General features: G+C 35.4%; 2 protein-coding genes across 2 annotated transcripts in view; one reads left to right on the forward strand and one right to left on the reverse strand.

Annotated features, from left to right (window-relative positions):
• The window catches only part of LOC100614186 (zinc finger protein 429-like), a 54,871-nt gene extending 41,323 nt beyond the window's left edge, over window positions 1-13,548 (forward strand). Inside the window, 2 exon segments of the mRNA XM_016935567.3 lie at window positions 1,908-2,005; window positions 2,007-13,548. Of these exon segments, the coding sequence (XP_016791056.3) occupies window positions 1,908-2,005; window positions 2,007-3,644 (1,736 nt within the window). The 3' untranslated portion in view covers window positions 3,645-13,548.
• LOC134809095 (uncharacterized) overlaps window positions 1-23,363 on the reverse strand; it is a 115,664-nt gene that overhangs the window by 12,848 nt on the left and 79,453 nt on the right. The gene's annotated exons all lie outside the window — the stretch shown is intronic.

The following is a 23,363-nucleotide window of genomic DNA, read 5'->3' on the forward strand; positions in this document are numbered from 1 at the left end:
AATGTTTTCATTGACATGCAGAAATTTTGGAGTATAGTGTAGTTAAATTTTTCTTTTTTTTCTTTGTTGCTCATCCATTTAATGTCATATCTAAGAGAATGGTGCCAAGACCAATGTCATGTCTTCTCCCTATATTTTTTTCTAAGAGATTTGTTAGTTTTTTAATGTCTAAGTATTTTATTTAAAATACTTCTCATATTTGGTTCAAGGAACTGATCTAACTTTATTTTATCGGTGTTGATATCTAGTTTTCAACATTATGTTTTGAAGAGATTAGCTTCTCTCTATTGTGTGCTCATGGCAACTTTGTGGAAAATCATTTGATTATATGTGGAAGGGTTTATTTCTGGGCTCTCTATTGTCTTTCACCTGTTTATCTATGTGTTAGTACCATATTGTTTGTCTTATTTAGCTTTTAATACGTTTTGAAATCAGGAAATATAATGCTTCCTTGTTCTTTAATGGGTGTTTGGCTATAGTTTATCATTAAATTAAAAAATTTTAAACAATATGTTTGTAAAAAATTGTGCTATTCAGATTTTTATAGAGATTATAATAAATCTGTTCACCACTCTAGGTTGTATTGACATCTTTGAAGGATTAAATATTTTTACCCTCAAGCCAAGAATATGCTAAAGAGTGTGTTTTATTTTCATATATATTTGGATTTGCCAGTTTTACTTTTGCTCTTAATTTCTTGTGTTATTCAGTTCTGGTCAGAGAACACATATGATTTTGGTCTTCTTAAATTTATGTCTTGTTGTTTGAGGCGGGATCTTACTCTGTCACTCAGGCTGTAGTGCAGTGGAATAATTTTGGCTCACTGCAGCCATAACCTCCCAGGCTCAAGTGATCATTTCAGCTCAATCTCCCAAGTAGCTGACACTATAGCAATGCATTACCCTGCCTCACTAATTTTGTGATTATTTGTAAGGACAAGGTTTCACTGTGTTGCCCAGGCTGGTCTCAAATTTCTGGCTCCACATGTTTCTCCCATCTCAGTCTTCCAAAATGTTGAGATTATAGGCATGAGCCACTGCACCCAGCTGGTATTCTCAAATTTAAAAAGACTTGGTATGTGTCCTAACAGAATATACCAGGCACAAATAAGAATATTGTGTATTCTCTTGCTTTTGATTAAAAAGGTTTGTATATGCCTGTTAAGCCTGATTGGTCTGCAACATTGTTTGGATTTCCATGTTCTCCAAATCTTATGCTGCAATGTAATCCTCAGTGTTTAATGTGGAATAGGTGGGAGGTGTTTGTGTCATGGGGGCAAATTCCTCATGAATGGCTTGGCACTATCTTGTTAATCAAAGTGTTTACACTCTGTTAATTCAAAGATTGGTTCATTAAAGGAACCTGGCTTCATTACCTCACACTTGCTCTTTGTCTTACCGTCTAATATGTCCTGTTACTCTTTGCCTTTCACCTAATTGTAAGCTTCTGAGATTCTCACCAGAAGCAGATGCTGACACACACTTTTTCTACAGTCTGCCAAACTGTGAGCCAAAAAAACCTCTTTGCTTGATGAATTATCCACTCTCAGGTATTCCTCTCTGCAAAACAATTGAAGTTGGCAATTTACTTCTAGAGGCATTATGTTATATTGGGGAGCAGAAAAACCGTGTTGGGTAAATATAACAGACTTTTCTTTTTCTTCTATGAGGTTCTTTATATTGTGCTCACCTGGGACACTGCCCACACTTAACTCATTTATAAATTTTCCACAAAAGTATTTTGGTCAGTATGATTTTGTTAACTTTATATGTCTAGGAAGAAATTATGGTCTGTGGTATTGTGCTATGTCATCTTGCTTATGTAGTTTGTGTAATTTTATAGATTAGACTTAGAAAGTATATTAGAGTCTAGCAATTAAAGTAATGTGTTATTTTTATTTCTTTCAGTAATGTGTTCTCATTTCACCCAAGGCTTTTTGCCAGAGAAGAACATAGAAGAGTCTTTGCACAAAGTAACACTGAGAAGATATGAAAAATGCGGACATTAAGAAATTTCTGTTAAAAGAAGGCTATAAAAGTGTGGATGAGTGTAAGGTGCACAAAGAAGGTTATAATGAACTTAACCAATGTTTCCCAACTACCCAGAGCAAAATATTTCAATGTGATAAATATGTGAAAGTCTTTCATAAATTTTCACATTTAAAAGCACATAAGATAAGACATACTGATAAGAAACCTTTCAAATGTAAAGAATGTGGCAAATCATTTTGCATGCTGTTACACCTAATTCAACATAAAAGAATTCATGCTACAGTGAAGTTTTACAAATGTAAAGAATGTGGAAAAGTCTATAACAGATCCTCAACCTTTACTACACATAAGAGAATTCATACTGGAGAGAAACCTTACAAATGTGAAGAATGTGGCAAAGCTTTTAACCAGTCTACAAACCTTACTAGACATAAGAGAATTCATACTGCAGAGAAACCCTACAAATGTGAAGAATGTGGCAAAGCTTTTAACCATCCCTAAAACCTTACTGAACATAAGAAAATTCATATGCGAGAGAAACCCTACAAATGTGAAGAATGTGGCAAAGCTTTTAACCAGTCCTCAATACTTTCTAAACATAAGAAAACTCATACTGGAGAGAAACCCTACAAATATAAAGAATGTGGCAAAGCTTTTAATCGGTCCTCAAATCTTACTACACATAAGATAATTCATACTGGTGAGAAACCCTACAAATGTGAAGAATGTGGCAAAGCTTTTCACCAATCCTCAAAACTTGCTAAACATAAGAAAATTCATACTGGAGAGAAACCCTACAAATGTGAAGACTGTTGCAGAGCTTTTACAGACTCTGCAACCCTTACTAGACATAAGAGAATTCATACTGGAGAAAAACCATACAAATATGAAGACTGTGCCAAAGCTTTTACATATTCTACAACCCTTACTAGACATAAGATAATTCATACTGGAGAAAAACCATATAAATATAAAGACTGTGGCAAAGCTCTCAACGAATCCTCATTGCTTACTACACACAAGAAAATTCACACTGGAGAGAAACCATACAAATGTGAACAATGTGGCAAAGCTTTTACAGACTCTGCAACCCTTACTAGACGTAAGAGAATTCATACTGGAGAAAAACCATACAAATATGAAGACTGTGGCAAAGCTTTTACCGACTCTGCAATCCTTACTAGATGTAAGAGAATTCATACTGGAGAAAAACCATATAAATATGAAGACTGTGGCAAAGCTTTTACAGACTCTGCAACCCTTCCTAAACATAAGAGAATTCATACTGGAGAAAAACCATACAAATGTGAAGACTGTGGCAAAGCTTTTAACGAATCCTCAACACTTACTGCACATAAGAGAATTCATACTGGAGAGACACCTTACAAATGTGAAGAATGTGGCAAAGCTTTTAACCATTCCTCACACCTTACTACACATAAGAGAATTCATACTGGAGAGAAACCATACAAATGTGAAGAATATGGCAAAGCTTTTAGCCAATCTTCATCACTTACTAAACATAAGATAATTTATACTGGGGAGCAACCTTACAAATGTGAAGAATGTGACAAAGCTTTTAACCTATCTGCAAGCCTTATTAAGAATAAGAAAATTCATACCAGGGAGAAACTCTACAAAACCAGAAAGTGACAATGATTTTGACAACACCTCAAACCTTTTCTAAATATAAAAGAAATTGTACTGGTGACAAATCCTAGAAATGTGAAGAATGTGACAAAACCTTTAAAAGATTGTCCCACTTATTTTTAAGTAAGATAATTTTTACTGGAGAAAACACCTACAAGAGTGAACAACATTGTGAAATTTCTAATTAATAGTCACAAGTTATTGCACAGGAAAGCATTTATACTTGAGAAAAATTGTACAAATACAAATAATGTGAAATAACCATTAATATCTGCTCACATCTTACTCAACGTTAGAGAGTTGGTAAATAATAAAAGCATTATAAATGCAATTACTGTAAAAAAATGTCAGCCTTTAAAGTGAAGAAAAGGCTGGGCACAGTGGCTCATGCCTGTAATCCCAGCACTTTGGGAGTGCTCAGGTGGGTAGATCATGGGGTCAGTAGTTTGAGACCAACATGGCCATAGAAACCCCATCTCTACTAAAAATACAAAAATTTAGCCAGGCATGTTGGTACACACCTGTAATCCTAGCTACTAAAGAGGCTGAGGCAGGAGAATTCCTTGAACCTGGGAGGTGGAGATTGCAGTGAGCCGAGATCACACCACTGCACTCCAGCCTGGGTGACAGAGCAAGACTCCATCTCATAAAAAAAAGTGAGGAAGAGTATTCATCTTGAAGACAAAGATTACGAACATAAAGAGGGTTGTAGTACCCTTACTTGTATCACAGATTTTATTGCACACATTTTGTACTACAAAAATACCCTGAAGCAGTTTCTCAAACTTGGCTCAACATCAGGAAATTTATGTTGGGAAAAAAATCTTGCAAATGGTAATAAATTTGGAGAAATATTGTTTCAATAACTATTTATTAGAAAACACCAGAAGTTTCATACTAAAATATATTTTTGCAGATGCAGTAAATAGGAAACAATGTTTAATCCAAAATGAAATCAATGTAAATATCAGAAAATTCACAGTAGAAATACCTAAGGCACTGAAGCTATAGACATTACACTAAATCAGAGTGCTAAGTATAGAAAATAATCTAGAACTAAGTTGGCAAATAAATTATTTGTATGTCACTTTAAAAGAAGTAGAGAATTTTTAAAATGTTATAATTACATTACAAGTATACTTTGGTCCTTAAAATTAGATATTTTAAACAAGAATAATGATGCAATTCTACTCTCAAATTACTTCATGCTCTATTTTCCTTCCTACTGTATTCACCTGTGAAAGCATGTTACTAATTGCTGCATCAAAAATATAAGAGGTTTTTTTTTATTAGGTGGGCATTATTTATGACCTTTTCTATGGAAGAGAAAAGGCATTATAATGTAAGACGTGATGAAATTGTAAGTGGAGAGACTCTTTTTAGTTAACACGTAGTATTAAGTAATGCATGAGTTAGATGTTCAGAGTAATATTCTACATTATGGTGATAACATTTTTAATTTTAGTTAATTAAAATTTATTAGTAGTATATCATTTTACTAATAGTACTTTTATGTAATAGAATATAGTACATTATTAAATTTTTAGATTAAGTGTGAACTTATTTTTTTTTGAGACAGAGTTTCCCTCTTGTTGCCCAGGCTGGAGTACAGTGGCACGATCTTAGCTCACTGTAACCTATGCCTCCCGGGTTCAAGTAATTCTCCTGCCTCAGCCTCCTGAGTAGCTGGGATTACAGGTGCCCGCCACCATGCTCGGCTAATTTTTTGTATTTTTAGTAGAGGCAGGGTTTCCCCATGTTGGTCAGGCCGGTCTCGAACTCCTCACCTCAGGTGATCTACCTGCCTCAGCCTCCCAAAGTGCTGGGATTACAGGCATAAGCCACCGCGTCCGGCCATGTGAACTTAAATTTTTAAAGTTTGTTAAAACCATTGTGCATTCAATAAAGTGTTATTATGCCACTAACTTTAATCTATTCAACCTTACTCAAGGATGTAGGTAAAAGATGGTAACAATATACTATTTGGTAACATAATGGACTAACATTTCTAGTAATCTCTTCTGCCAGTGACTTTAAAGTGCGAAGAAGTTAAAGAATATTGTTTCCATAGGTTAAATATTTACTCGTTTTTTCTTATTTTAGCTTGTTTGTCTTAATTTTTATGAGTACATAGTATGTGTAGGTATTTATGCTATATGTAGCATATTTGGATACAGGAATAAAATAGGTAATAATCACATCAGGGTAAATTAAGTATCCATCATCTCCAGCATTTATCCTTTGTATTAGAAACCAATTCTACATTTTTCGATATTTTAAAATGTACAATTAAATTGTTATTCACTACAAGGTCATGTTTATGGTCATAATAAAAGTTATGTACAATTATAAATAAAATCCATACATTTCTGAGTCCAGAATAAACATTAAAAATTGTTACATATTTTTCTTTGAATATATGACATCTCTGCCTGCAAACACATACAGACTTTTAGTTTTGATTTACATAGAGTTAAATATACACATACATTACTCTAAAGATAAAACCTAATTTTCTTAGGTTTAAGAAAATTATGGAGTAAGTAAGCATGTTTGAATGAGTTTGTACCTATTTTCAGAAGAAAAAAGCAATATTGGAAGAAAATGAATCATTTTAATAAGGTGACTAGAAGACTAAAAACCTCAAAAATGCTAAAAGCAAATTGATACCCTCTGCTTTTTATTGAATTGATTACTGTAAAATCTTACAGCTAATGGATCAGAATCTCCTTATGCAAATTTTTTGTCTTTATTTGTCTGGTACTCATGCTAGACCCATAATTTTCTTGTTTCTCATAATTTTTCCCTTTTATAGCTTATGAGATTTTCATTATGTGAGCTGGTCAAGGATTGTATGAATGATTTTTATACAATTTAGTAGTGCACAGAAAATAATTTCTAGATGTAATTCCACAATTCGTTTATTAAGTTATATTTTATTGAGTTAGAATATTCCATTTAGTTCTTTTAACTGGAGAACCCTATAGAAGCCTACTTTTTTTTAGTTATTGTTCCTTTCACTTTTTATAATTGACAGAAGTAAAATTGACCTATTGATCCAGCCAGTTTGTTCAGGTAAGTACTAGGGAAGTTTCATAAGTCATGAGGATGTTTATATATATAAATATAGCAAACAAACATGACAGTGTAACTGATGCTCCATAGAAAGGCAGAAATATTCCCCTGAAAGTTAGTTTCAACTTCATGTAAGAAAATATTAATGGTGAACAAATAACTAATTCTTCATGTGAAGAGTCATTTTTTTTTCAGGCTGCAAAGCTGGATCTTGCTGAATTTAAAGAGGAATTTTGCTTCTTTTATATTCGAATTATCTTTAGTTTTCTTTGTCTAATTCTGTGTTTTTCAACTATGTGTGCATCACAGCCCTTCTTTGTCTTTTTCTGTTTCATGGCTACAATTTTCTCATAATCATTTTCATGCCATGTCATTTAGCATGGTAATTTGTTGGTTTTGATAAGAAAGTTGGTATTTTTAATTCACTTTAAAAAATGGTTTTAACTGGAGAGTTTGCTTATGAATATAGCTTTCAAATGAGTTAATTAAGATAAAAGGCACACACTGTTCACAGGTAAGAGAATTAAATCAGTTAGCATCATTTTTCTCTGTACACAGAAAATCTCATTAAATTCTTACAAAGTTTGGCAAGTATAAAATGTGCTAAAATATATATCTTAGAATTTAAATTTTTAAGAGCTAATAAGTGAATTGTAAATTTAATTTTCTATGATATAGAACAATGTACATTTCCATGCAGAATCTTTTATTTTTAAGTGTAATGTTAAACATTTCAAAGTAATAAAGTGACCGCTGTAGATTTGAAATTTGGAATAATATTTTTTTGCATATTGATACTACAATTTGGAGGAATTTCTCACTCTTATATCAGTTTTTTTGGTGGGTGAAGTTTACAGTTTTTATTCTTAATCACCTAATGGTAGACAACTTTTTGGTCATTTTCTCTGGAAAACATTTGGAGATCATGTCAGATTTTGGATTAAAGCTTTTTAAAATTATTTCGTATGCAAACTTGTTTACTGTGTTCTGAGTGGCCAGTCATGAGACCATAAGCAACACCTGCCCTCTTAGTGTCTTTTGTACCATCTGTAATGAATAAATGTAAATTTATTCTGTAAAACATGACATTTTGAAGTATGTATATACATTGTCAAATGCTTAATTCCGGGTAATTAATGCTTTACCTCATACAGTTATTTAACACTTTTGTGGTGAGAGCACATAATATTGTCTTAGAATTTTTTAAAAAATGCAAATACATTATTATTAACTACAGTCACTGTGCAGTAGAAGAAAATTTTTGAACTTATTTCTCCTCTCCAACTATAATTATGTATTCTTTGACAGACATCTTTCCAAACCCCCTTTTCTTCTAAATACTTTGATATCTATTGATCATAATTTTACTACCTACTTCAATGAGATTAAGTTGTTTAGAAGCCATGTATAAGTAAAATGAAATAATTATCTTTTTGTCTCTTATTTCAATTAATATGTACTCTAGGTCAATCCATGTAATTGAAAATAATAAAATTTGCTTTTTTGTGTGTGTGTGTGAGATGGAGTCTCACTCTGTTGCCCAGGCTGGAGTGCAGTGGCATGATCTAGGCTCACTGCAAGCTCCACCTCCTGGGTTCATGCCATTCTCCTGCCTCAGCCTCCCAAGTAGCTAGGACTACAGGTGTCTGCCACCATGCCCAGCTAATTTTTATTGTATTTTTAGTAGAGACGGGGTTTCACCATGTTGGCCAGGATGGTCTAGATCTCCTGACCTCATGATCCGCCCACCTCAGCCTCCCAAAGTGCTGGGATTACAGGCGTGAACCACCGCGCCCGGCCTAAAATTTGCTTTTAAAAAGATGAATAGTATTCTCTTGTGTATATACACCACATTTTTGTTTTGTTTTGTTTTGTTTTGTTTTGAGATGTAGTCTCACTCTGTCAACCAGGCTGGAGTGCAATGGTGCAATTTTGGCTCACTGCAACCTCTGCCTCCCAGGTTCAAGCGATTCTCCTGCCTCAGCCTCCTGAGAAGCTGGGATTACAGGCGTATGCCCCCACGCCTGTCTAATTTTTGTGTTTTTATTAGAAATGGGGTTTCACCAAGTTGGTCAGGTTGGTCTCAAACTCCTGACCTCATGATCTGCTCACCTCAGCCTCCCAAAGTGCTGGGATTATAGGTGAGAACCACTGCACCCAGCCTACCACATTATCTTGATGTACTCATTAGATACTGAACAATTGATTCTATATTTTGACCATTGTGAAGAGTGTTGCAAACAACACAGAAGTACAAATGTTTCCTTATTCTAATTTTATTTGTTTGAGATATATATCCAATATTGCAATTGCTGTATTGTAGTTTGATTTTAAACTTTTTCAGGTATCTGTATTTTGTTTTTCATAACGGTTGTCATTTACGTTCAACCCAGAATGCGGAAGAATTTCCTTTTCTTCCCACCTTTGCTAAGACTTTTTTCTTAATAAGAGTAATTTTAACAGGTGTGAGTTATTTCCTAGGGTTTTTTTTTTTTTTTGCTTTCCTTTCCCTGATAATAATTGATATTGAGTAATTTTTTTTTTGAGACGGAGTCTCACTCTGTCACCCAGGCTGGAGTACAATGGCACGCTTGGCTCACTGCAACCTCTGCCTCCCAGGTTCAAGTGGTTCTCCTGTCTCAGCCTTTGGAGTAGCTGGGATTACAGGCGCCTGCCACCAAGCCTGGCTAATTTTTATATTTTTAGTAGAGACGGGGTTTCACCATGTTGGCCAGGCTGGTCTCGAACTGCTGACCTTGAGATCCACCCGCCTTGGCCTCCCAAAGTGCTGGGAGTACAGGCATGAGCCACTGTGTGCGGCTGATATTGAGCATTTTTTAATATATCTCTTGGCCACATGTATGTCTTTTCTTGAAAATATTTACTTAAGACTTTTGCTCATGTTTATTTGTTTTTGTTGTATAGTCATTTGAGTTTCTTATATATTTTTGACATTAACTCCTTGTTACCTGTGTGACTTGCAAATATTATCTCCCATTTTTCAGTTGTCTAATTTTGGTGATTGTATAAGATTGTGGGCAGCATTTTAAAAATTTCAAGTAATCTAACTCATCAATTTTTGTTTGTTTGCTGGAATTTGAAGATTAAATAAAAACAGTCACTGCCTGTTATGGGGCTTTCACTCAATTTTTTTGTAGTAATTTTAGAGTTTCAAGCCTTACTTTTAAGTATCTAATTTATTTAGGGTTGATTTTTATATGTGGTATGAGATGCAGATCTTGTTTTATTGCTCTAAATGTAGCTATAAAGTTTTCTAAACACCATTTATTGAGGATACTGTCCCTAAGAAATTGTCACCTATTTATATAATCACCTATTTATATATAACTGATATAATCAGTTAGCTGTAAATACATAGATATGTTTTTGCTGTCTCCCTTTTGCTCCATTAATCTATGTGTCCACTTTTATTCAAGTACCATACGTTTTTGTTATTATAGCTGTGTAGTATATTTCAAAGTCAGCTAGGGTGATACCTTCAGCCTATTTTTTCTTGACTGTTTTGACTATTGAAGGTCTTTTTTGGTACTGTATAAATTTTAAATACGTTTTAAAAATTATATTTAGTATGTTGCTGGTATTTTTATAGAGGTTGCATTATATCTGTAGATCATTTTGTGTAATGCAGGTATTTAACATTATTAAAAATACCAATTCATGAATAATAATTTTTCATTTTGTATTAGTTTATTTTAACATTCCTCAATTTATAATGTAAGGTGTTTCAACTTTTTGTTTAAATTTAATTCAAAGTATAGTTACTATACTTTATAACTAATTCCAGGTATAGTTATTATAGATGAGATTGTTTTTTATTTTATTTTGAGATAGTTAACTGTTAGTATATTGAAATTCTACTGACTTTTGTATGTTGATTTTATATACTGACAGTTCAATAAATTGGTTTACTGGTTCTACTGGTTCTCAGTAAAGTGTTAGGCTTTTCTCTACTTAAAATTATGTCATCTGCAAACAGCTATAATTTAACTTTTTTTCCAATCTGGATGCCTTTGATTTTATTTTCTAATTTTTCTGTCTTGGACATTTAGTACCATGCTTAGTAAGACTGAAAAGCTTAAAACATTTCTGTGTTTAGTATGTTGTTAACTGTGTAATTTTTGTTATAAGCAGCATTTATTAACTTGAGGTGCATTTGTCCTATACCTAATTTTTTCAGAGATTTATCATGAGGAAATGTGACTTTTGTCAAATTTTTATTCTGCATGTATCTAAATGTTATAGATATGAAATCACAATTTATCCCACTTAAATACAAAACATCTTCGGAGACTACAATGAACATCTCTATGCATGCAAACTAGAAAATTTAGAGAAAATAAATATACTCTTGATATACAAAACTTCCCAAAATTGAATCAGGAAGAAACAAAAATCTTGGACAGAGCAAAAATGTATAATAATATTGAATTAGTGATATAAAACCCACCAACCATAAACCGCCCTGGATCAGATGAATTTACAGCCAAATTTTACTACATATAATAAAGATGAGCTGGTACTAATCCTACTAAATGTGTTCCAAAAATCAAGGTGGAAATTATTTCTAACTTATTATATGAAACCAGCATCATTCTGATAACAAAATCTAGTAAAGATACAACAAAAAAGACAACTATAGGCCAATATTGTTAGTGAACATAAAACAAAAATTCTCCATTAAATACTAGCAAGCTGAGTTCATAAGCACATCAAAAAGTTATTTTTCCACAATCATGTGAGCTTTACTTCATGACTGCAAGAATGTTTCATCATGTGCAAGTCAATTAAGTGTGATTCACCAGTAAAGATGATTAAAAGCAAAAACTTATTATCACAGTAAATGCAGAAAAAGCATTCAAGAAAATTCAATATTCATTCATAAAAATATTCTTAACAAACCAGAAATTGAAGAAACGTACCTCAAAATGAAAGCCATTTATGACAAAACTTTATTCAACATCATATTGAGCAGGCAAAAGCTGGATGCATTGTCAATAAGAAGAAAAATAAGACAAAAATATCCACTCTAAACCCTTATTTAACATAGTTCTGGAAGTCCTAGCCAGAGCAATCCAACAAAATAGTGAAATAAAAGGCATCCAAATAGGAAAATAAGTCAAATTGTCTTCACAGAAGATATAATTCTCTACCTGGAAAACTTCAAAGATTTCCCCCAAAGATTCTTAAGCCTAAAAAATGACTTCAGCAAATTCTCAAGGTACAAAATCGACATACCCAAACGAGTAACATTTCTGTATAACAGTAACATTGAAATCAAGAACACAGTTCTGTTTACAATAGCCACAATAAAAAAAAATATCTAGGACTACATTAAATCAAGGAGGTAAAATATCTCTACAAGGAGAACTACAATACACTGCTGAAAGATATCAGAAAATACAAATAAATGGAAAAGCATTCCATGCTCATGGATTTTGAAAACTCAATATAATTTAAATGTCCTAAAGCAACCTACAGATTAAATGCTATCTCTATCAAACTATCAATGCCATTTTTTATAAATTCAATAAAACTATTATAAAATTTATATTTATAACAAAAAAGCCTACATAGCTAAAGCAACATTAAAAGGAATAAACCTGGAGGTGTCACATTACCTGACTTCAAACTTTACTACAAGTTACAATAACCAATATAACCTAGTTCTGGTACAAAAATATACATATAGACAGATGAGAGATATCTGAAATAAAGCTACACTCCTGCAACCAACTTATTTTTGACAAAGTTAACAGAAATAAAAAGGAAATAAATCCCCTGGGAAAACTGGTTAGTCATATGCAGAAGAAAACTGGACCCTTACCTCTCATTATATAAAAAAAAAACAAGATAGATTAAAGACTCAACTGTGAGACTTCTAGCTATATAAATGCTGAAAAAACACTTGGTACTCTAGACACTAGAAATAATTTATAACTAACACTATAAAATGAATGCAACAAAAATAAAAATAGAAAATTGGCACCTACTTAAACTAAAGAACTGCATAGCAAAAGAAGCTATTGACAAAGTAAAGAGACATCCTACAGTATAAAATATTTGCAAATTGCAAACAACAAAGAATTAATAAATGCTATCTATCAGAATTTATTAAAAAACAAATAATATGAATAGACCTTTTTAAAAGAAAGACATAAAATCTGCCAATAAACAAGTAAACAATGCTCAACATTCCTAGTCATCAGAGAAATGCAAATCAAAATGACAATGTGATACCATCTCACACCAGTTAGAATGACATATTAAAAGTTAAAAACTGACAAATGTAAAAGTTGTGGAAAAAAGGGAATCTTTATATACCGTTGGTGGAAATGCAAATTAATTCAGCCCCTGTGGAACACAGTTTGGAGATTTCTCAAAGAACTACAAATAGAATTGCCATTTGACCCATCAATACAATTACTGAGTATATATCCAAAATAAATTATTTGACACAAAAGTCCTGCACTCACATGTTTACTGCAGCACTATTCATGATAGCAAAGACACAGAATTAAACCAGGTACCTTTGAATCTTAGATCCATGTTGCTGCAAGGAACATTTTTTTTTTTTGTGGCTGCATAGTATTGCATGGTGTATAAGTACCTCAAATACCACCTGTTCTCACTTATAAGTGGGTGCTAAACATTGGACAAATACAGAAACAAAGATGGAAATAATAAACACTGGAAGTTTTTTTTTTTAAAGGAAAGCATTGAAAAACTACTTATCAGGTATGATGTACACTACTTCGGCAATTTTTAGTAAGTGCCCAAACCTTAACATCTTGCAGTATACGTATGTTACAAATCTTTTCATGTACCCCTTGAATATAAAATAAAAATAATAAAATGTCCTGTGGTATAATGACATGTTACATTTCTCCAGTTCTGGGGTGGTAATTTATATTAGAGGTGAAAGAAACAAAATTATGCTCCCTTTGGGCATTGGGGTGAATGTTTCTCCAGGTCTGTCCACATCCTGAAAGCTAACATATCTGAAAGCTCTTGCCCTTTAACCCAAGAAGTGTTTTATTCCCAAGTGTGCAGCTAAAATAAATGACTATATCTTTATGTTTTATTTTAGGGCTATAGGGTTAACTTGTTAGTCCACTCTTTTTGGGAAAATCATGGTAAGTTATTTAATCACATGTCTTATTTTAGAATAAACCATTTTTGTAAATGTGAGGCTGTGAAAATTATGTTACATTCCTGAATTTAAAAAAAAACATTTTTCTAGTGAAAAAATGCATAAAAATCTTATGGCCATAGCCCAAGAACCATAAAACAGAGAGTGTTGGTTATTTAAGACCACACTCCTGAAACCATTTCATCACAACCATACTGGTGAGTAAAGGAATAATGGATCAGAAGGTTCTTTCAGAATACTTTTCTTATTCTATTGCAGTGCTAAATTTTTACTTGTCTTTATTATTTGCCATATAGAAGTCTGTACTTCTAAAAAAGATGCCATGAATTTCAGGTTAATATGCTCACACATATATGCTCACCAGTGCCTCTAGAAGGATTCTGGTGTGTTTGCAATCGAGGTGTGTCCTTTCTGGCCTTTCTTGTGTTGCTTTGTTTGTGTAAAATATGAAGGCAAGAAGTAAAGCAGAGTCAACCAGGACATTTCTAGTTTCCACAGCAACAGCAGCTACATTTTCATGTTAGGTCAACTAGAAATAATGATAGTATTCCAAAACAAAAAAAAACTGATACTTTATATTTTTGTTTCTTACAATTTATAGCATAAAATTTTTATAGTGTCTGAATTATAGAAGTTAAACAACTTGAACATAAAAGTGTCATCTAGATAATAGTATTATTTCAATAGCTTATTGTGAGTCACAATTGCCCCATTGGGTTTACTGGAAAACACTTTATTTATTTATTTATTTATTTATTTATTTATTTTTTGAGACTGAGTTTCGCTCTTGTTGCCCAGGCTGGAGTGCAATGGTGCGATCTCGGCTCACCGCAAACTCTGCCTCCTGAGTTCAAGCGATTCTCCTGCCTCAGCCTCTGGAGTAGCTGGAATTACAGGCATGTGCCACCACACCTGGCTAATTTTGTATTTTTAGTAGAGACGGGGTTTCTCCATGTTGGTCAAACTGGTCTGGAACTCCCGACCTCAGGTGATCTTCCTGCCTTGGCTTCCCAAAGTGCTGGGATTACAGGTGTGAGCCATCATGCCCGGCCTGGAGAGCACTTATTTATCTTCTAAGTGTAAATAAAGAATAGGTTTTCCATAATCCTAAGCATACAGATCTTTTAGGATTAGCGGCTGAGCACGGTTGCTCATGCTGTTGCAGGAAATTAAGGAACCAGAGATACTGATAGGGATGCAGGAGAGCTTTTATTTTAGGTGTACACCAGCTCAGCAGACAAGTGTCCTGAAAGTCTGATCCCTGAACAAAGAAAGCGAGCAACTTTTAAGCGTTTTGTGGTGGGAAAAACGTAAAGCAGGAAGCAGGTTTACGGAAGTGAGAACAAAAGCGGTTAATCATTCATGCCATGTCTTACAACTTAGGAGAAACATGAGTTGCAACTTTCACTTATCTATCTTGTGACCTTGCAGCTGCACAGCAAGAATAACAGGGACTTACAGAACTTACAAAATATGTGGGAAAGAGGTGTGGTTAATGTTTCACAGACCCTTAGAGGCCTTTAGAGGAGCAGTTAATATTCTTTTTATACCTTTTCTTCAGGGGGTTACTTCACGCCTATTCTAACCTAACCTAAAAGTGTAAATTTAATTTCTTTTTAATTTTCTACTTCATCCCCCCCTTTTGGTGCTCTATATAATAATAATGTTTAATAGACAGCACCACAATTATCTAGTTCTTCTTGGGTTGGTATATATTCTTCTTGGGGTGAAGCCTGATACTTAGCTAATGCCATTATTTGGGTAGTGGTGTGTGGCCATGATTGCCTCTATAGTTGACTGAACACTTCTGATAAGAAAAGGCAGGAGACAAGGGAGAATTAGGCAGGCACCTGTGATAAGGAGGAACCCACCTATTAAGATCTTGAACCCATGAAAGGTAAAAAACCATCCTCTAAACAGAGAATTTGGTGATCATCTTGACCAGGTTTGAACTGGAACATGGGCTAACATCGGCATCCTGGCCGTAATTTCCATGACAGCTCACCTATTATCATCTATTTCTAGACAGCAGTTTGTTGAGTTAAACTTTCCACATACTCCTTCTTCTGAGGCTAGGAAGTAATCTTGTTTTGATATATGGCATTCTTCATTTGTGTAGCTTGTACAGCCAGTAAATGTAAATCTCTTGATGTTTCATTGATTATTATTTTGAGCACAGCTTGGAGCCTTATGATACAGTTGAGCATGTAAACTGGGGTGCGGTACCCCCATGACTCGTCTTGTGCCCAGGTAGCAGGCCCATGGTATTTGATGATTTTTTCAGGAGGTCACTCATTATCTTCCTAGTTCCCTATGTCTACATCCTTTTGATGTTTGTGTCTATTCTTGTGATTATGCTTCCTTTAGTTCTTCCATTTTCATCATAAACTGATTATCTTAAGAGTTCCCCTTGCTTTAGAGGAATTAGAAAGAAGGTGGCTTGATTGTTCCTAATACACATGTCCCTGACCGTTTAGCCAGCAGTTGCTGATATGCCTGCACTCCACAAATCCAATATAGGCCGGAGGGTGCTTTCCAAGCATTTGGAGCCTCTAGTGGATGCCAAGAATGGCTTAGAATAGAGAATCAAGAGAAAAAGTTTGGATCTGGTAAGCAGGAGTCATTCTGGGCATTTCTCCATAGAGTCTTATTTTTAGTCTCAAGATAATACTGCTGCCCTAGGCAGGTAGCCTTATGGAAGGCTGCACCTTTGAACCTTGCTTGACCAATATTAAAGTACAAGGATAAGGTTCCTTTGTAGGTAGATGAGACCCAGGTTTTATTTAGAAGGGCTCCTTCTATTGACCCATCGTGGGTCTCAAATCTCCAGGCACAAGTTCAGGCTCATAGCATATATAAAGCTGGCCATCTCCTGAGTCACAGGATGAGTAGGTGGTTTGGTTGTAAGTACAGAATCCTAAGAGAGTCCTGGTGCATTCATAGTATGTATGGTATAATAAAGTTTTAACTACTGTGTTTCTCTCCATGTGGAATGTATGCAATGTGGATATCTTTCTTTCAATTGTATTTCTTTTTGCTTAGCCTCAAGTACCACTATTAGTAAAACAAGCAAGCAAACAAACAAACAATATTTTTATACTAGACATGGGCAGGTAAGGTTTTTCCCTAGACAGAAAGACTGGCAATAATGATAGCATGGTAACACGGCAATCGACATCACTAAGACAGCAATAAAACTTAAAATTTCTATCCACATTTACTTATCTGATGACAACTCCTTAAGCTTTGGCTGAGTGTAGACTACTCAGCTTCCGGTGTGACTAGAGCGGGGCTTGCTATTTTCTCAAGCTTCCGCTATGTGTAGACTGGTCAGCTTCCGAAGTGACCAGAGCAGGGCTGTTGTCATCTCCACTGACAATGCGATCTCGTCGCAGAATCAGCCAGGTTGGATGGTCTGGGTCCTGTTGGCTGGTCCACTGGTCCTGGGCTGCTGGTTTTAGCCAACTGTGGTGGATTTAAGGCATGATAACCTGCAACTTTAACAGCAGTGGGAGTGGACAAAATTACAGTATGGGGCCCTTCCTATATAGGTCCCAGAGTAGTTGGATTCCACTTCTTAACCTAAACAAAGTCCTCAGGTTTGAAAAAGTGTGCTGGGTCTGCCACATTTATAGGCATTTTTTTTTCTTGCACCTAACAATGAATCTTTTGCATAGCCAGCCCTAAGTCTTGCATCTGCCTTTTTAAAGTTAATTCCCTTAGTTCCTGTAGGTCACCTTTAACCTGATTCATAACTGGGGGTGGCCGACCAAACAAAATCTCATAGGGCTAATACCCAGTTTGTTTTGTGGGGCTGCACCTGACTCAGAGGAGGACCATGGGCAAGACCTGATCCGACCTTAGATGAGTTTCTTGACAAAATTTCTTCAACAGCTGCTTGAGTGTCCAGTTAATGCGCTCCACTTTTCCTGAGCTCTGCAGCTGGTGGGCTATGAGTAACTTCCACTTTATTTTTGATAGTCAAGTTAAGTCCTGAACTATTTCAGCCACAAATGCTGGTCCATTGTCTGATCCTAGAGTTAGAGGCAGTTCAAATCTGGGGATAGTGTCTCTTAACAACAATTTGGTCACCTCTTGTGCTTTCTCCATCTGGGCGGGGAAGGCCTTGACCCATCCTGAAAAGGTGCAAACGAACACCAACATGTACCAATAACCCCCCGCTTGCAGCAATTTGGGGAAGTCCATAAGCAGGTTTTCACAGGGTGTGGCTCTTGTTTCTTCAGTTCTCGGTGGCCGGGTAGGCCCTTGATGATGGTTGTTCTGAGCACAAGTCAAACACTGCTCACAAACAGTTTGAGTGATGGCAGTGAGCTATGGCACACAGAAATGAAGCTCTAATAATGTCTCTAGTGCCATCTTTCTTATGTGAGTTCCTTAGTGGAACTATTTCAAAAATCTGAGGGCTACCATCTCAGGTATGGCTAGTTTTCTATTGGAGAACTTCCACCATCCTCCTTCAATATAATTCCCGTATTCCTGGGCAAACCAATACCTTTTATTAGGAGTGTTGCTTGGGGTCTCTGGGAGGGGGATCTCCGGGAGGAGAAGCATAGCTAAAGCTTCCTCTTTAGAAGGTGGATATGTCATTGCAGCCCACTTTGCCTTTTTGTCTGCCTTTCTGGTGTTTGTTTGTTTGTTTGTTTGTTTTTGGTGTCTAATGTTCCTGCCTTCTGGTGCCCCTTGCAGTGCATTACTGCTACTTGTTTTGGGGCTCATACAGCGTCTAAGAGCTGTAGAATTTTTCCTTATATTTTATGCCTTTACTTTCAGCAGTTAAGAGTCCTCTTTCTTTGTAAATAGCCCCATGAACATTCAAAGTAGCAAAAGCATATTTGGAATCTGTGGAAATATTTGCCTTCTGGTCTTTTGCTAGCCAGAGAGCTCTTGTTAGAGCTATTAGCTTTGCCTTTTGAGCAGAAGTTCCCATAGACAAAGACTGCACCTCTACTACTGAGTCAAAAGTCACCACTGCATACCTTGCTCGGTGGACCCCCTGTAGTATGAAGCTGCTTCCATCAGTGAAATATTTAACGTCCAGGTCCCTGAGGGGCCGATCTGTCAAATTTCTCCGGCCTGAGAACACTTCATTTGTCACATCCACTCTGCAATGAAGGGGGGCCTCCTGGCACTGACTCGACGTGAAGCAAGGTAACCAGGTTTAGGGTATTCACAGTTTCTAAAGTTATGCAGGGACTTTTACATTAGAGCCCTTTGTATTGGGTTATTTTCGGATTTGATAACTAATGGTGCCCCCTTAAGTCCATTAAAATTATAACTCCCATAACCTAGTGTGGTACCCAGTTTGTTAGTTGTTGTCTTAAAGTCAGTTTATTAGCTTCCTGTGCCAGCAGGAAAGTAGTTAATTATTATTTGCAGATGATATCTTCATTTACTTACATAACAAAAGCAACTAAAAGACTGTTTTAAAAGTCTATTGAGACGGGTAGGCAAAATTCTAAGATAATCCCCAGGATTCCCAGTCTGTTGCACACCCACTGTGTAATTCTTTTTATTTGAGTGTAAAAATATGTGTGAATGTGGTAGGAAATGTCTCATAAAATTTGATTACTCGTGTTGACTTTGTGTTTATCAAAAGAGACATTGTCCTGATTGGGCTGAACTTAATCAGAGGCGTTTTTTAGAGAAAGAGACACATCATAGAAAAACGAAAAACACTCCTGCTGACCTGGAAGTGAATTCTAACTGGGCTATGTTGTAAGCTACTTATAGTGGCCACATGACAGAAAATATATTTGTATATTGTCATCATTCCTGCCTCTTGCATATTGCTTCTGGTAGAGAGGGCAGGAGGATCCCATGGCAGAGGAATAAAAGAGGTTCTTATTCATGCAAGAAATAATTACTTCTCATCTGAGATAGCTTAAGATAAACAGAGAAGATGATAACATGACTATATCAATGGCAGGAGAAAGAAAATCTGGCTGAAAGGGCTCACTGGCATTATGGAGCAATATTTAGTAAGCTATAGTGAGTGATCAGCCTCTGAGATACCAACAGTCCCCCAAGAAGGCTGAACTCATTCTTATTCTGATTAAATCAGCATGTGTGCCCTATTCTGGTTGCCCAGTTTTACCACCATTACAGAAATTACACCCATTTTTACACCCAGTTTTACCACCATTACAGAGACCAGTGGGCACCCTCCTAGAATTAACATTATCATGAAAAAGCATACCTAAATATTTGTTTTTACAGTTGAAAAATATTGAAAGCCTAATAAACTTATTAATAATGAACTTATCTTCTGATAATTTTAGAGGAATTCTCCTATACTGTAATACAATACTGAGCTTTAAACACCTATATACATATGTAGATATATTTCTTTTCTTTTCTTTTTTTTTTGGAAGTAGAGTCTCACTCTGTTGCCCAGGCTGGAGTGCAGTTGCATGATTTCAGCTCACTGCAACCTCCACCTTCTAGGTTCAAGTGATTCTCCTGCTTCAGCCTCCAGAGTGGCTGGGACTACAGGTACACACCACCACACCTGGCTAACTTGTGTATTTTTAGTAGAGATGCAGTTTTACTATGTTGGCCAGGCTAGTTTCAAACTTCTGACCTCAAGTGAGCCACCCACCTCCGCCTCCCAAAGTACTGGGATTACAGGTGTGAGCCACTGCACCTGGCTATAATATAAATGTTTCTTAACTGCATGAGCAAATATGTAGATAGTTTCCCTTAGATTAACATGATAAAGTTACAATTAGAGAAAGCATCTGAAATTAGATAAAATTAAAACCACATTTTTTCAGTGGCTTGGAATAACTGCCCTGCTTTATGAAATGGCCAGATTACTAACTAGAAGCAAAGACAAGATTTTGACTTTGCTCAATTATTAAGTCCTTGACCTTTTAAAATCTAAAATCATGACTAATGGATTTGAATGGAGTATTTTTTAGGTGTCTTCCTAGGATTTCCAAGGCAATACAAAAAGAATTTTAATAGGCAAAAAAATGCACTCAACATACACACATTGTTTTTTTCTGATTTACTTTATTATTGAAAAGTTGAAGATTGCAAATCTAGTCTATTAATTTAGAGTTAATAACAAAAGATTTTTCAGTCAAGCAAATAATTGTGTAAAACTAATGGGTAATGGATGCTCTTAGCTGCCAAATAATAGTATGACTAGATTCAGTAAGTATCTAGCCATGCAAATGACAGCCCAATTAAATTAAGACCCTAATAGGTGCATGTGGAAAGCATTGATGTGCAATATGGTGCACCTTCACTCAGCACCTTTATCCGCTTGTTTACAGAAATACCAGTTTCCCCTGAATGACTCAGGGTAAATGCTAAACCATATTGAAAACATGGTTAACACATTTCCTCTATATTATAAAGAAATTTCATGAATTTTACTCTGCCTCAGAAAGGCTTTTAGTAAAAGAGTATTCATTTATAGTACTCTTTGGATGCATTAAAAATTTCAATATTCCAGGTAAGTCAGAGACACTTAAATGTCAACAAAATTCCATAAAACGTATTTCAATGAGATCAAGTCTTCCTAGCTAAAAATTTTATTTTATCAGTAAATTTAGAGAAAAATAGAAAATCAGTACTTTGGGTCAAATAACAGTGTTTGGCATGTGAGTATCACCCAGATAAATGCTCTTAATCATTATTATCAAAGTAGCAATGGCACCACGTACTTTCCTGAGACCCGCCGGTCTGTTTTCCACTGATATAAAGTGAAGAAGGCATTGAAATAGCGAAGGGAGGTGGTATAAATTGAATACTTACATAAAATACAATTTTTAATAAAAAGCATTTAATGTTGTACAAGTATAGATGAGACTATTAGTATGAGGTCATAATATTTTTACTTCTATTGACAGAATAACTTTATTCACAAAATTCTTATTTCAAATAATATTGTTTTTTCTGCTGTATATTTGCAAGCTTTTAGTCAAATGTTATCTGAGCTCAACAGAAATCAACAAAATGAATCTTTATTTTTCCACAAGCATTTTATTCAGGCATATGCTTATTTTTCTTAAAATATGTTAGCTTTTAATGAATGATTTATACTTTTTTTCAGTGTGTTGTTTATCGCTAAGAAGTGGTTGTCCTACCAGGAAACTGCTATTCTCAGCTCTGCCTACATTGACTAATAGTGAGAGGAAGTGATGTGTGGATAAGAAGCAAATGTGTCTTCACTGCATCTCTTTTTTAATTAGTTCACTGAAGAAAGGAGGATGCTAAAAGAAAATGAAAGAAGATATAAGCCCTGAAAGATCATGAAGAAGTCCTCTTAACCAGAAAAAAAACCCACAGGGGATGGTGATGTGAGCAGAAAATATATTATTTTGCTAAGGCTCTGAAATTTCAGTAAAAAACCTGCATTGCTTTAACAAATATATTGTTTCTTCAGTTTTGATTCTTGAGGATATGATTCAATTCACTGGTGAATCAAAATTGACAGAATAACATATTTGTTAAGGTAAGTGATGTATGGAAGACCCGTTACATTAGACCAGCATCTTCTCCACCCCCAGCTGCAGACAATCATCATTCTACTCTCTGTTGCCAGGAGTTTGAAAGTTTTTAACTTTACACAGAAATGAAATCATGTGTGTGTGTGTGTTTCCTGTGCTGGCTTATTTTACTTAGCATAATATCCTTCAGGTTTATCAATGTTGTTTCAAATAACAAGATTTCCTTTTTTTTTAAGGGCTGAATAGCATTCCAATGTGTAAATATACCACATTTTCTAGAAGTGTTTTAATTTTAAACTATAAACTATGACTGTTAAATACTTTTATTTTCATGCCTTCTTTTGATTCATATTTTGGCTGATTGACAAACTATGTTTTAAAAAAATTTCTTGGATCAAGATTATTGATATGGGAGGGGGGCATGGAAGTGTTAGGTAGAGAAGGGTGGGGTCCCTGGTGAGGACTCTGCCCACAGGCCTGTGCCCACGGACCTAAGTGAGAACAGGCACTCTTGTTTTTGCATGCAAATGTTGCATTTTTCAAGACCACTCTGGCCCACCATGCCTCCATTGCTGTGCCCATATAAACCAAGACCTTAGTGGGCACACACACAAACAACTGAATGAGAGGAGTAGAAGAACACAGTGGCAGACAGCAGAAGAAAGTGGCAGAGAAAAAGGAAAGAGGCATCTGAATGTTGAGAGTTCAGCCGAGAATGGCCAAACTCCAGGGGAAGATTATCTCCTCTCCCTCCACCTTCCCACTACAGCTCCCCATCCTGCTGTAAGTCACCTCCACTGCTTAATAAAGTCTCTGCATTTATCACCTTTCAAACAGTATGTGTGACCTGATTCATCCAGAATGCCAGACAAGAATCCAAGGCGGGGTGAACACTCAGCTGTTCCTGGATGGCAAGGCTAAAAGAGCACACTGTAACACACATCCATTGGGCTCCAGCATCTGCCTGTCTGAGTGCTCCTGCTTCCCTCAGGGGTT

This window comes from Pan troglodytes, chromosome 20, assembly GCF_028858775.2.
Source record: "Pan troglodytes isolate AG18354 chromosome 20, NHGRI_mPanTro3-v2.0_pri, whole genome shotgun sequence".
NCBI classification, from domain to species: Eukaryota; Metazoa; Chordata; class Mammalia; order Primates; family Hominidae; genus Pan; species Pan troglodytes.